Source organism: Mytilus trossulus, chromosome 2 (genome assembly GCF_036588685.1).
Source record: "Mytilus trossulus isolate FHL-02 chromosome 2, PNRI_Mtr1.1.1.hap1, whole genome shotgun sequence".
In the NCBI taxonomy this organism is placed as follows: Eukaryota; Metazoa; Mollusca; class Bivalvia; order Mytilida; family Mytilidae; genus Mytilus; species Mytilus trossulus.
In genome coordinates, this window is record NC_086374.1 from 40,390,059 (window position 1) to 40,406,529 (window position 16,471).

The window sequence follows — 16,471 nt, forward strand, 5'->3', positions numbered from 1 at the left end:
AACTGATTGAAAGATTATCATGATTATGTCTTCATCATATATGAAAATCAAGTACATTCCTCCCTTTAACTATAAAAGACCTTTCATGCCAAGTTTGGCTAACATTTTCTTAGAATTATCAGGGGAGTTAATAAAATGTCAAAAGTTAACAACCATGGCATCAAACAATAGCTTAGTAGTCGTCTTCAGGGCTAAGTAATCTAAAAATATAACAATTCATAGATTTTGTTTTATTTTTTTTCTATAACAATTTCTTTTTTGTGAATTATTTTGCATGTTTCCTGCATAAGAAACATGTATACACATGTAATTTAGAGACAGAACAATTTCATTTACATAACATTCATTAAAGTTCTGTCAACAGAACAAAACCACCATATAATAAATAGTTATACACAAAGTAACAATCATTATACATAAACAAAAACTTGCAAAGTTATAAACTTTTTTTTAATTTAAAAATTTACAAACTTGCTTTATATTCAATAAAAAACTTTTCCATGGTTATTTTGTATATGAGACAATATCTGAAAAAGTCGATTTTCCATGTCCCCAACTTCACCAGCAATTATTTTTTTATTCAACCATCTTTTTTGAAAATTTCAAGTTTCAGTATGAACTAAATTATATAATGCATCAACCCCTGACAATTAAACACTCATTCTTATATTTCTTCCAATAAAATATTGTAATTTAAATGTTCAACCCCCCCTAAAATCATGTTGTCCCCTGTGTTTTTTGGAAAACTAATTCATTCAAATAATATCCAAATTTATTAAACAGGCGTCCGATTCTCACATATATGATAAATTATATAATAAACTTGCCCCTAATTTGTCTTTTTATATTATAACTAGAGCATGTAATAAAATTTTGCAAATTTTAAGAGAAAAAAAATTTGTCCCCAGGGGTGATTTCCCTCCTGTTACCACTAGGTCTTTTTTACCCGTGGAAACGTTTACAAGACCAAGAGTTATTTTCCCATTATGTATTTTGAAGAGCATCATTTTCTGAATGCATAAGTACAAAGAAATAGATGGAAAGGCGGCCAGGTTTGGAAATTCAAGTCCATCCAAGGTACGAATTTATAGAAAAATACTTTATGGTGTTCTATCCTGTTATAGCCTTTTTTTTACACTTTCTGAGAATAATTTTAAGTGTGCACCACAACATTAGATGTGTTTTTATGTCATCTTTTTAAATGTTATATGTTACAGGAAATACACTTGCATTTAATGTGATAAAAAGGACAAAAACTATCGCGTAATTCCTTTCTGTTACGTTCTGTCGTGTTACCAGATAAAAAGTAACAGCATAACCATCATCAGTAACAGGAAGGATGCTAATGACAATTTCACTAAAGAATCAAAAAGTTTATCTACTATATGCCAACCTTTTAATTTAATTTATGTTATCACCACCTTATCAAATAAATTTCAAAATAATACACAGTAAATTGAATAAATAAATAGGGTTTTTCCCTTTGATAACAGCAGAGAACATTGTGCAATTCTAGTATAGTAGATAGTAACAGCAAGGAATTTATTTTAGAATTTTTCATTACCTAGGCAGATTTTTCATCTTGCAAATACAGTTTCAAAGGATAAATGACATTGTTTGCTGTTATCTTATAATTGTGACCAATCTATAATGATGTATTTTTCTTAAACTTTAAAATAAAGCAGAAAAATCCTTTCTGTTACCAACTCTATCCTGTTACCATTGTCCTGTTACGCAAGACTCTTTCATGTTACCGACATATTTGACTATATTTAAGTATATTTCTAAACCTTTTGTATTGCAAATGCTAAAATCAATAATTGGCATTTGATAAACTATTGCAGGATATACTAGTAAACCACAAATAATGTCTTAAACTTATTCCTTATTCCCATTAGAAACTTTTTAAAAAACAGGAAATAACTGGATTTTTTTTTAACCATTTTTAAAATAGCCATTGTTTTCTTATTAAACAATTGTTTGAATTACAGACAACAGTTCCTAGATCTACAATGTGTGTTCTTCGATTCGTGCTATTAAAATACCGGGTCTAAAAATATTTTTTTTTGTTTTTTCTCATTGCCAAAAAATCGACTTTTTCAGATATTGTCTCATATATGGTGTATGCTTTTTATCCAACATTACTACTGAAAAACAAACATGAAACACATTTTATTGTTACAAATTACTCAATTTAAGAAAGCCATTCAGAGGGGCTGGTCTGGATTATTTACATCTGAATCAAAAGTAACCAACAGTTGTATGTAAAGGGACTTTCAAAAGCTAACAAGAAACTTTCTGATATCATTTATATGGGACAAAGCGCTGACAAAAATGACTTCAACAATACAATACTGAAACTGTGTTAATCCAAATTATTGTCAATCCAATACACATATAGTGAAAAGTTATCTTAACAATTATCAAATTCATATAGATCAAAAGCAGACCGAACTACTTCTCCTTATTTCATTCTTAGTGCGATTACCAGAACAATTTGTAAAATGAACACCAACACAAACGTAACTCAAAACTATTTTTTCCTTAAAAAAAAAAGAGCACTTTGGAAATCACTATTTCACCAGAAAGCCTTTATGACAGCTCATTCTACAGCCAATCACACACACAATTAAAATGATGAACTATTTACATACAGACAAACAGTAAAATTTATGAACAAAAAGGCAGTGTTATAAAATAGAAATATAGTCAACAAATTAAAAGCAGTTGAACTTATCATGCTTATTATACAAGAATATGAAAAACAGTTTTTTTTATATAGCTATATAACATAAAGCATATGTAACAACCCAAAAACCTTTAATATATATTCATTATTAGAAAACAGAATGATATCACTTAAAGTTGTTAAACAAATGATACAAGGAAAATAATCTCTAGGCCTTGGATAATTAGTTTTTTTCTTTGTTACACACATAAAGTGGTATTACATGATCATTGACTTTTAACAGTAATAACTAACATTCATAAATCTCAACCATAGAAAAACTGGTTGTAAAGTTTCAGTGTTAGCTCTTTTTTTTAAATGGAAACGATAGGCTATTATATAGTCCAAATCATTATGACGTCTGGCAAGGCTATTTTATTTTTTTTCTGGGACGCCTTCCTACGTAGGAAGGTCATAGTTATTTGGACTAGCTATTATCATGAAGCACTGGTTGATATATGTAATGCCCTTGACTAAAATAAATATTTTTTTTGCATAAAATCATCTTATTTTACCCTACTACCCACAATTACACACATTTCCCTTGACCCCTGGATCCACCCCTTCAAATATACAATACATATTGTTTCCCACTCTTACAAAACAAGACCTTTCACTTTCAAACATACCATATACTATCTACTGACTTCATTGACTTGGATTCAAGTGAGAAAAACATAATTGACATTGTTTATAAATGACTATACTGACTTTGTTTTAAATAGGATACATGCAGTGTGCTCAATTAAGAAGTGTGAGTGTAAAAAAGATATTCAGATAACACTAAATAAATAATCTATAACTAAAATAATACAGTCATAATAATTATGTTATATACAAAAAAAGTGATGAATATTAAAATGAACAACTGAGCACTTTTTTTCTTAAATTTCTAAATAATTTACAACAGAAAATATACAGATGTAAAATGGATTGCATCAACTATGTTTAACTTTAAAAGTTGATATTTTTAAACATGTATGCATATTGGCAAATAATAATAATGAGTGAGGCAAGTAAAGTCACCAATTAAAAGCAACATCAATATAATTGAAGTAATGAGTATAATACATTCCTACGTAATATGTTCTAAATATAACATATGTGAGTCATATTTGTATACAATAAGCAGAATATGATTTGTCAGCTCAATAACTTAAATTTTTAATCAGGCTTTTAACATCTAAAGTCTTTAATCAATCTAAATTATTTTTTTAAACAATCTGACTGACATAATTGTTTCTCATACTGCAATGTTAATAAACTCTTAAAATGAAGTCATTGCAAGGTCACATGCAGAGGATTTCATTTATTTTCTTGGGTACCAACAGTTAATTTTTACATAAGTTGGATTAGGATATAAAAGTAATTGCAATTGTAACGGCCTTGCCCTCAACAGAGAATAGGTAATCCTAATCTTCTGTGACTTTCATCAAAGACTAGAAAGAATTATTCTATTAATGAATTTCCTATCAGACCATGCTAGACTGGGTTAGTAGATAAATTATTAAAGTATGAATGTCCAATTTGAAACAGCTTCTTTCTGGTTTTTAATCCTCTCTGTAGTGAAATAGTGAATTAGTCATTTTAGGTACTGTAAATTCAGAAATTATTGCGTGCATTTATTATTGCGATTTTGTAATTTTACACTTGAATGCGATTTTAATTTTTACGATTTTGAGAAAAGTTATGCTTAATTAAGTTTAAATATTACAAAATGCGAGTTTTAATTATTGCATTACAACTCAGTCGCATTATTCGCAATAATAAAAACCTCGCAATAATTTCTGAATTTACAGTAATATAATTTATTTTATGTACATATATGTAAACTATGAATTAATTCTACAAGAACTAAAGATTTCTAACAATAATTTTACCCTTCTTAACATGTTTTATGGACAGCAGCTAGTCATATTCAAAATCAATATGGTTGAAGATATGAAATAGATCATAGCATATATTATTCAATCTGTTCTTTTAGCACCTTAAGAAGATATTTTTTGTAATTGTTAAAGACAGGATAGTTTTAAATTGACATACATTTCTACAATATATACTTTGTAATCCCAATACATTTGTGGATTGTATTATTAGAACACAATTTTACTTCATGAAAATCTGAGACCTTCTGCAAAATGTCACATCCTTCAAATATGTTCCTTCCAATTTCATTTCCTCAAAGAAAATCCTGAACACTCATAAAGTAATATCATTCATCACCACAGACGAGTATGATTATAATGTCTTTGTGATATAGTCTGATGGTTTTGTACTTGTCCATTCACTGTCCAGTTATAATCAGTTTTGGTTCTCCATGATGGTGAGTAGAGACTGCTTGGACTTGGGCTTTGCTTCTGTTGTATCTGTGGCAAACTAAAAAAATAAAAACATAAAAATATAGTTAATTTTACATTAATATGGGAGATTTCAAAAAGTCATTCTTAAAACTATCTAGTACATATTTTTTGCATACTTTTACATCAACTAATAAGTGTAGAAGTTGAATAGGAAACCAAATAACTTGAATAATTTTTGTTGAGCCAAAGCATTTTACCTTAATTTACTTTCGTAATAGAAGTTATTACGTTGTTTAATGCACATAGTTTGTGCAGTTCATTTTTATATTTCATAATTCCCGCAATATTTTGGTAATGATTTTACCGGGAGTTCTTAGCACATTTTAGGTTGTCATTTGCGACTCAGATGTTATGCGGAGTAATTTTTATAGGAACTGCATAACAAATCATTTATATACGTTAAAGTTGTATGGAATTACCTTTTACACATTCATTTATAACGATAATCTTTCATAATTGTAGCCTTTTGCTGCACAGCGTTCATATTTACATTGTAACCATCAACAGGAAGTAGGGAATATCTATTTTTGTGTATTCGCTTTGTAAACTATGTCAACTATAGTCAGTTTCAAATTTGGATGCTAGCGATCAGCTGCTTTACGAACTACAGATATAACTTTTCAGATTAGGTATTTTATAGGCAATTACATACGTTGATAATATTTAAATAAATGTATGGAATTACCTTTTATACATTTATTTAAATATTATCAACGTATGTAATTACCTATAAAATACCTAATCTGAAAAGTTATATCTGAAGTTCGTAAAGCAGCTGATCGCTAGCATCCAAATTTGAAACTGACTATAGTTGACATAGTTTACAAAGCGAATACACAAAAATAGATATTCCCTACTTCCGGTTAATGGTTACAATGTAAATATGAACGCTGTGCAGCAAAAGGCTACAATTATGAAAGATTATCGTTATAAATGAATGTGTAAAAGGTAATTCCATACAACTTTAACGTATATAAATGATCTGTTATGCAGTTCCTATGAACATTACTCCGCATAACATCTGAGTCGCGAATGACAACCTAAAATGTGCTACGAACTCCCGGTAAAATCATTACCAAAATATTGCGGGAATTATGAAATATAAAAATGAACTGCACAAACTATGTGCATTAAACAACGTAATAACTTCTATTACGAAAGTAAATTAAGGTAAAATGCTTTGGCACAACAATTTTAACAGATGCTTTAAAGAGAAGAAAATCTACAGATGAAAAGAAGTGCATAATGCAAGAAGAAACTGATAATTTTCTGAAAGTAACTTTGGGATCTATAATCAGGGTCTACAGGAGGATTAATTGCCTATTACTTGTTTAACATCCGGTAGCAAATATAGCATACCTATTCATAATGAGAATTTACTGACAATTATTTAGGATGGTTCCTCAAGGTAGGTCAACCTAATGAAGGACAGGACATTAAGGGTATTTTGAATGTCCTTAACCTTGCAAAAGTCTATCTTTGGGGTACAGAACCATCAGGGAGTTGTTGCAATGGTTCTTGAATGTGGAGTGTTATGTGGCGCTATAGGACAGGGTTCGGAGGAATTTATACTGTGACATGCTACTTTGATATGCACCGATTATGCTCCATCCTTGTTTTGCTATGGTAGCCCCAAAATCCTACAGATCAAAATAATACAGGAAAGGTGCACAATGGCATTATAAAATGTGGCAAACTATTTACTGACAGTTTTCATTGTTTATTTAGATGTTGTAGATTTAATATGGTTTTTTGACAAAAATATAAACTAGAAATACCAATGGAATTACAAATGAATGAAGAGAAACAAACACCACTTTGTCCCCTCAATGCTACTTTTACAAATATATAAACCTACCTTCCAACAGTTGCATCTGGAGAATATTTTAAATGACCAGTACGACCTTGATAATCTTGATATAAATTTAACTTGTCTTGAAAGTTTGTCTGTGCACCATTCCTCTGTAGTAATGGAGGGCTGTCTGGTCGACCAATATCATTGTAGTTCCTGTTAATAGCATGGTTATTGTTAGTTTTAGTCCTAGTGTTACTTGATGGCCGTTGAGTATTACTTGATGGCCTTGACCCAGGTGGTGTGTTACCATGGCGACTGTATAAGTTTGCCCTAGCACCTAAAGCACGATCAGCAGCAGTGGTGAGCTGTTGCAAATCTAGTTGGGGGCTGTGAGAAAATAACAAAAGCCATTTACCAGTTGTTATAGATAATAAATGCTAAAACCAGTCTACACATGTGTCAGTGTCAACAAACCTATCACCAGAAAACTAATATAATCATTTCAATGATGCACTCACGGTACAAGCACTTTAAATTATAATGACAAAGCTAGCACATATACAGCAATTTAAGGCATAGTGTCAAATGTTTATTATTTACTGCTATATAGATGATTATAAGTATAAATGAGATTAATGATCAACAATCATCATTAGTACACAATAAAATAGTTCATTAACATTATAATTCTTTTTTTAATTTATAATTATCAGACAGTTTAAAGTATAATATCTTTGTTTTCAGTTCTATAAAAAATGAAAACAAATAACATTCAAAATTTTATTTTCAAATACAGTTTTATGAACACTTGCCCATATTTTACTTTATTATGGACTTGAGCTATTTAAACATGTTTTAATCAAAAACAGTAATAATAATAATAAAAAACACATAATGAGCAGGCTCACATACCCCATGCCCACATTTATCACTAAGCAAACAAAATCTCACCTAATTCTTAAGTTCATAGAATCAAAACTCCTACAAAAAGCAACTGATTCAAGATTTCTTGTAGATATGCACATTAACATTTTATGTCCTTCTTATCTACAAGTTTCATTAAATTCTGTTGTGTGGTTTCAGGAGTTGTAATATGACAAACTATTGCAGTGTGTATATTTAGATAAGATCAAAATAACTTTTTCAGTGAAACTAGTATTGACAATTGTTTTGCACATCACAGATAAAAAAAAATGTTACATGCCAAATATAAAATCTATAACAGCAAGAATGTGCCACATCACATAACTAGATGCAACACAATAGACATATCTGCTGTATAAAAAGGAATTTATATGAGGCCACAGGGACAGTTAAAAGTATATCTGTTTACTCTTGTTACAATTCTTGTTAAACATAAAAGAAAATAATATGTAATTAAGGTATATATATATTTTGTTCTAGTCCATATAAGCATACTTACTTCAGTCTTTCATTGATGACATCATTTTGCATCACCTGGCCTGACAATGGTCTATTGGCAAGATTCTGATCATTAACAGGTTGATGCTGAAAAATATAATAATATCTGTTACTGTGGTTATTTGGTTGCTTTGTATATATCTTTTATTCCTTGATATGTTGAAAATAATGCCTTTATTGTTGATCATAGGTTGTTTATGCTTGACAGCAATTTTAGTGCTGAATCCTTGACATATAACCATAAGATAATCATTGGACCCAGATTGTTAAATGACACACTTTACCATAATATATTATATACCATGCAATTGATAGGATACCTCCTGATGATCATACACTAGCATCAGAAACTTTTGAAAGAGATAAATACACTTTGTGTTTAGAAAGAGGGACCTTAATGCAAAACTTTAAATAAAATATGATGCTTAGGAATGGTTGTTGAAGAATATAACAAATTTAGTGGCAGGAAATTATTAAAACAATCATTTATTGCAAGGTAATCATCTGACAAACTTTTTTATTGATCAACATGGAATCTTAATTCAGCAATGATTTTTCATCAAAGACAAAGTTCGGAGAACATCTGCATTACCTCCTCATTTCTGACAGGGTAAGTATTATTTGATGCTTTAGAGAATCGTCCTGATGGTGGACGGTCTCTTGTGTGCCAGTTCTGTGCTGAATGAATACCATTAGGTCTTCGTATGATTACATCATCCTCGGGACTGTTCCTCCCTTGTCTGTAATTATCTGAAATTATATCAAATAAATATTTATAAACTAAATCATTATAAATTTGTACTGTAATACTTTTAATCGATTGATAAGTGTTTAATTTTTAGCACTATTGGTGGTGGCGAGTTTCTATTGATGGAGAAAGACAGAGTGTCTGAATACAACCACTACCCTGTCGAAAACACAGGGTACAAACTCACAACACCAATGTTGACAGGATAGTGATACAGTATTTGATCTACTTAGACAACTCAGCAACCAAGGCCTCTTAAATGTTTTTAAATTACATGACAGCACATTTTCTAAAAGTTTAATTTATACTGTTTATCACAAATACCAAAATAGTCTTTTTGCAAATTCTGTAATTGAAATCCATTTGTAGGAGTTGTTTCCCTTACTTAGGAGAGATAATTTGTATGTACAAATAAAAAGGCAGGGAAAGGGTTTAACTCTATGTAAAAGTTTTCAAATATTTAATAATATTTGAATACAAATTCAATTGTTAAGCTAAAAATTTTCATTCCACACTATTTTCACAAAAAAGGTGGTTAAAACATCTATATATCACTCACAACCTATAATGCATTTGCTTGGTTTAGAACCAGTCTACAGTAGTGAAATATAAAGCAGTTGTTAATGTTTGTGTCATTTTGGTCTGTTGTGGATAGTTGTCTCATTGGCAATCATACCACATCTTCTTTTTTTATATATGATGATAGAATCAATTAGATAATTGGCAAATACATGTAGACAGTACTTACAATGAGACCTAGGAGGATGAGCTGGAGGTTTACCATTACGTCTACCTTGCATATCTGTTCTACCATTAAAAAATCCTTCAAACACTACAAAATTGTTCACCTGCGTAACCACTGCCTTTAAATTGTAATGTTTGTTGAGAAAGCTACTAAATTTAAACGATGGCTTGTCTATAGCTAGATGTTTTGGATTAATGTTCTGTTCCTGAAAAAAGAAAACATCGTAAATTTTATTTTAGATCAAGTTTTATTTGTCATCAGCATGTATAATGTAAGTATAATAGCATGTTTTTGTATCTAATTAAAATCTTAAGGACATCATGAGTTTGTGATATTTTTGCCCTTAATCTTGAAAATTAATTTTATTCAGGTACATGTATATCAAATAAAATAACAAACTTTAGCAAACCTATGGGTTAAAAAGTCCATTTTTAATTTTAAATATGAAGTCTCTCTATAGTGACAAATGTTAAGATCATAACATTCAATGGTAATTAAAACATATAACACATATTTTGGAGCATGATTCTTTACACTACAAAAACATGAATATAATTCAAGACTTAAATAATTTGCTAGCTATTATTCATGGACTGTATTACAAATGCATTACTTCTACTGTGATAGTAATTGAAATCTGTGTGGGTATTTGACACTTTGTTAATTTGAAATTAAATGAAGTAACACATTCATTTAAATTGGCTATTAATTTTTTATTTGAAGTTGACAGTTTGTATTGATTATTTTGACTTGTTTCAATGAAAATATAATACAACAAGAATGTGTCCATAGTACACGGATGCCCCACTCGCACTATCATTTTCTATGTTCAGTGGACCGTGAAATTGGGGTCAAAATTATAATTTGGAATTATAATTAGAAAGATCATATCACAGGGAACATGTGTACTAAGTTTCAAGTTGATGTAACTTTAACTTCATCAAAAATTACCTTGACCAAAAACTTTAACCTGAACTTCGCACTATCATTTTCTATGTTCAGTGGACCATGAAATTGGGGTCAAAACTATAATTTGACATTAAAATTAGTAAGATCATGTCATGGGGAATATGTGTACTAAGTTTCAAAATGATTGGACTTCAACTTCTTCAAAACTACCTTGACCAAAAACTTTAACCTGAAACGAACGGACGCACAGACGGACGAACGAACGGAGGCACAGACCAGAAAACATAATGCCCCTCTACTATCGTAGGTGGGGCATAAAAACATAGTTAAAAGGAATTCTTCCATGAATTGACAAATTTATATTTTGTACCAATAATTGAAAAGTCGAAATGAAAATTTTTCTAATTCAAGTTAAGATTGAAAAAATTAAATGTAATTAGCTAGACACAAGGAAGAAAATAAATGTAATCTAACCTTTTTCATCTCCATTGGTTCAGAAAGATGTTATTTACTGTTTATTCAAAATTCAACATAAGCAACAGAAATATTTTGTTTATATTTAGAAAAGAAGTTCAAAGCATAGCACAAGTATGGTACATGTATCATTTACCTTCAGAAAGTATTCAAATAACTTTTTGCCACAACCCATTCTCTGCCTTGATTCATGTACATAAAAGTCCAAAACACATAAAGGTTCCATTTCATGTTGGCGCCCTAGACTATCATACACAAACAATCTTTTAGGTCCTATCTTCAATATGCCTACTGCAGCACCCTTTCCACTGCAATAAAAATCATTGTTTTTCTTTTTTATATATTTTCAATGATGGATTACTGGGGATTCATTAATATTCGTTGGATACTAATTTTCGTGGATTTTGTGGGTACAGGAGAACCATGAATTTAAATGTTCAACGAAATACAAATTTTCTAATTAAAGGAATGTAAGCAGACTTTGTTCCACGAATATGCAAGTTTTCCTCAATCCAAGAAAATTAAGGAACCATAAAAAATAAATGAATCCACAGTATCGTCGAACATATCATAATGAACAGGCAGTTGACCATTTCATTGTGTCCTTGATTTAAATAAGTTAATTTCCGAAATGAATAAATTTTAAACAAAAATTAGTGTATCTGTGAGCCCCCAATATATTTTGTATTTACATTTGTATTACAATATTTGAGTGAGATACTAGTTTTTGCAGTAGATAAGTTACCTGTTAGCTTCTGCATCTTTGATAACATACAATGTATGATCAGACAATTCCAACTTTCTTGCTAAAGTAATAGGTCCATGTAAGCCTTGAGCCTGAAATGTGAAAAATACAATATCAACTGATTTCAATAACAGAACATTAAGAGTCACACTGCAACTTTCTTGTTTTATTGTTTCTAACAAACCATGTGAGATGCAAAACTTAAACAGTTCCTTTGCTTAACAATAACACAGCTGTGTAATGGCAATACATTACATTTAACCCAGTAATCTATATGGCCAAGGTAAATGCCATACATGTAACTCTGGCTTAAACAACAGCAGTCTGTGTCCAATTGTTTAATGACTTTTCTGTTTGATGTCTTCTCTAAGGACAACAAACCAAGGTGATCTAAATGATTTTATCTAATATCAGAAGTTCAGTCTTCATGATGAACTGTTAAATCTACAGGCCTGGAGCTCAATTTTTGAAAATTTTTAGTTAGATTCTGTTGGCCTGTATACATTTGTATATCTGATTTTAACAGGCCCGAAAGCAATTTTACAAGCCTGGGCTGTCTGGGCATTCACTCAGCGTGAAGACTGGAAGTTTATTATTTTGAGCTTACTAAAGTTCAAAGTTATTTAAAAACAATTTTTCTGCTTTTATTGGCAATTTTGTATCTATTATTTGGTCATCAAAGATCTGAGTCCTTAATTTATCTGCACAGATTTTTATATATTTTTGAATTCCCATTGAGCTTTATCAGTTTTTGTCCTACTCTGCAACTCATAAGAACAAGGAATTATTTGAATTTGGAATTATTCAGTATTTTGGGAAATTGATTATAAATGTATGATGAAAACTATGGAGACTGGAGAGTTAACAATGGGCAAGTTGCTAAGGTTCAAGTGTCTTTCACTAATATTTCAGTATATACTAACCGTGCCAATTAAGGAATTTGATTTTGATGGTAGATCTTTGTAAAATTCAATCAATTTTGTTTTCTATACTAAAATACTTAGTGACCCAAATCATAATTTTTCATAAGGTTGTGAGTCACTTATCAGAGTCTGAAACCTGCAGGTGCATTTGACACCAATCTTAATTGACTAGTATAGCTAGTGATGTCAGTTTTCTGTTTAAGGTCAGTGGTTCTCTCTTGGAACATGACTTCCACCAATAATACAATTTGACCGTCAAGATCAGGGATGGGCACGATTACTGACAAATGTAATCGATTAATAATCGATTACATGAAGGATTTTTGTGCAATCGATTAATAATCGATTACTCAAATTTTAGTATGTAATCGATTACAATCGATTACTTTATCAAAAGTAATTACATTACTTTTCGATTACTGTCGATTACATACTTCAACATTTCAACAAAAAACAACATGAGTAAAACACAATTATATTGCTCAACATTTGAATAGTGGAAATTAAGATCTTTACAAAATGCATCATTCAAAGCATTGCATGTTTCTAAATTATAAGTTAATAGCTGCGTTTTAGATCAAATCTCTTGATGAAGATTAGAAATATTTAAAAAATCTTGAAATTTTCACTTTCAACATAAATGAAAGATGTCTATGCATTGCAATAATCGCTTATTCATAAATAATTGTTTTTCAAAAATTAAGCTATCTTACTGACTTAAGTTAGCTTTTTTGTTTTTACTCTTTATAAAAAAACAATTTTAGCATAGTTAATTATAATGTTTAATGGAAATATAAAAATAAGCATAATTATTAAGTTAAATTCAGCTAATTTTTAAGATCAAAATTTATTTTTATAATGACATGCAGGATTTAAACCTTTTGTTTGGATAACAAAACTAATTACAGATTATTTAACTGCCACTGGAGTACAATTTATAACCTGGGGCCAAATATTGTAAATTTCCTTCTTAATTAGACATAAGATAATTGAAATAAAAACAAAGTATGTTTGTTATTGATTAGAAGACTTTGATCATCTCATTAGTAAAGGCAATTTTGTTAAGATTTGTAACTTCTTCAATCAAATTATATACAAAATATATATTTATAGTGTCAAAGGGATACATGTATCTACATGTATTTCTGAAAAGAATTGCTATGCATTGCCATTGGTTCATTGCTAAAAGGATGTGTTCTTTTTTTATTTAATATATATGTTGTTTGCTCTATGGTCATGATGGTCGGGTGGTTGTCGCTTTGACATATTCACCATTTCCTTTCTCAATTTTATGTATATCATAACATTTAAGAAATCAACGGTTTATCTATTCTAAGCTTTAATTTCAACTCTGATTGAAAATAATGTTTTCGGGAAATATATTACAAATAAGCTTACTACTTTTAAAAATGTAGAACAGAACTTAACCAAAGACAGACACATTTTCTTATTTAAGATCTATTTTATTATTCAAATCTATTTTCTTATTTAAATATTAAAGCTCTTGAATTATTGACAAGCACATACATCCATTTGTTTCAAACACTAGATATAAAGTAAATTTAGGTAGGGGATCTGGTTACTCATAATGCAGCTTGAGACAATAGATAGAAATAAGGCAATTGCTTAACTCTCAAGTATTGTTGATGCATAATTTTTTATCTGTACTACAAAGTGATAACATGCATATTTTCCTCTGAAACAGGTTAATTTTCATCAAACTATTTTACCAAAGTAATCGAAATGTAATCGAAAAGTAATCGATGATTACATCCAAATTTTTGGTGTAATCGATTAAATTACGATTACATGAAATCGAAAATGTCTTCGATTACAGATTACTGTCGAATACTTGAAAAAATGTAATCAATTACAATCGATTACGATTACAGATTACGATTACCCCATCCCTGGTCAAGATATACCCAATAATGTAGAAAAGTGGTGTAAAACACAAACAATTAATTTATCAATGAATCACATATATTAATTTAATATTTTGATTTAAAATAATTAATTTCTATAACAGAAAAATAAACGATGGTGTACATGTAATTAATCCTAAGGCGTTAACTTACTCTAGCAGAAGCCTCTCCCATCCGGTCAATGACTTGGTGCAGTTGTTTCCGTAATGTGACATAATCATAACTGAAAGAAAGAAAAAAAGAGTTTTTTTAAAAATTTACACATGTATCTTCAAATAAAATGTTCTCTTCAACTATTGAATCAGGTATTACCTGCCTCATATTATATTATTATTTAATTATCAATTTTTAAAAGTTATTTATATGTGTTAATATTAAAATTTCAAGTGTTATTCAGTCATTACAAGTGTATTTCAGATAATAACAGTGTTATTCGGTCTTTCATGTTACCCCTTGAAGTTCTGAACCCGGGTCCTTTCCTGCCCATTCTCGTTTGCACCCACTCATGTTCAAAATAAAGTGAGACAGCATTTTTTTTTGTATTGAATAAATCTTAATCATGTTTTGGACAGTGTATTGTTAAAAAAATAATAATCCTTTCTAAATAAAATGGGATTCTGTCAACGTTTTATTTTGTGTTGAATAACTCTTAATCATGTTTTGGTTAGTGTATTGCTATAACTTTGTTACCTTGACTTGTTTCAAAATAAAGTCAGATTCTGACTATGGTTTTTTAGTGTGTGTTGAATAAATTTTATCATGTTTTGGTTATAAAAGTGTATTGCTATATTTTATTGTTTCAGATCAAAGGGACAAAGCTGTTAAAAACAATTTCATTTAAAATCTTGAATGTTTTACTTTAAATCAAAGCAATACACCTGATTGCTAATCCAGGCCGCTTGAACTTTTGACGTCAACAACAATCACTTTCCATTGTGGCGTCAGATATTTTGTGTTATGACGTCAAAATTTAACGGGAACCTGTGTGATATCCAGTAATGGCAGGCAAATAGCGATAAGGTGTATTTATAACAACAATCATGATTTTCAATAATTCAACTGGAATTTGAATTATAATTTGGCGCGAATGTGTAGAGTGCGAACAGATCTTGGGTGCGAACGTGCAAGGTGTGAATGTGTAGGGTGCAAAAGTGTATTGGGCGCGAACAAACCTGATACCTGCATGAAGTTCTCCATTGGCAAATTATCATACTGTGCACATACAGTTAACTTTCATCACTCATCACCTTTCTAAATTGATATTATCACAACGAATTGCAAAAAACATAAGACGAAATAAATAAATTATCAGTGCCACTTGCACTATAAAATATAGGCCTAAAATATAAGATAACAGGTGGTTGTCAACCAAATCCTTACCCATTTGCATTCTTCCTATATGGTGTTACTTTGTGATCTAATTTTGTTACTGTATCTTTAAATAAATAATTGATATTAAAATCAAATTCCATCTCTCTTCTTTAGTTCAACAGCAAGCACCGGCAGTATAGCTAACAAAGTTAGTAACTCTATAAAAATTCATTATCCGCCATGTTTTGGTATCCGCCAAACATTGCAGTATCGCAGTAAATTTATCATTTCATTAGTAAGATATAAGCAATGTAATGTTTAAAAAAGGAAAAAGATATATGATAAATGAAAATAAGCAATTCCTACATTTTCTAATTCTCTCTAAA

General features: G+C 29.9%; 1 protein-coding gene across 2 annotated transcripts; it reads right to left on the minus strand.

Moving 5' to 3' along the window:
• Positions 1-209: 209 nt before the first annotated feature.
• Positions 210-16,341, minus strand: LOC134707218 (alpha-tubulin N-acetyltransferase-like). 2 transcript variants are annotated; one of them, XM_063566810.1, is made up of 9 exons: positions 16,155-16,341; positions 14,928-14,997; positions 11,927-12,018; positions 11,318-11,489; positions 9,802-10,003; positions 8,898-9,055; positions 8,307-8,392; positions 6,947-7,096; positions 210-5,104 (listed from the first exon to the last, which is right to left on the minus strand). In XM_063566810.1, the coding sequence occupies exons 1-9, from the start codon at positions 16,244-16,246 to the stop codon at positions 4,948-4,950; spliced, it is 1,179 nt and encodes a 392-aa protein (XP_063422880.1). In that variant the 5' UTR covers positions 16,247-16,341; the 3' UTR covers positions 210-4,947. The 2 variants fall into 2 exon arrangements, with proteins under 2 accessions (XP_063422880.1, XP_063422879.1); XM_063566809.1 differs by having other exon boundaries at positions 6,947-7,270.
• Between the last annotated feature and the right edge of the window lie 130 nt (positions 16,342-16,471).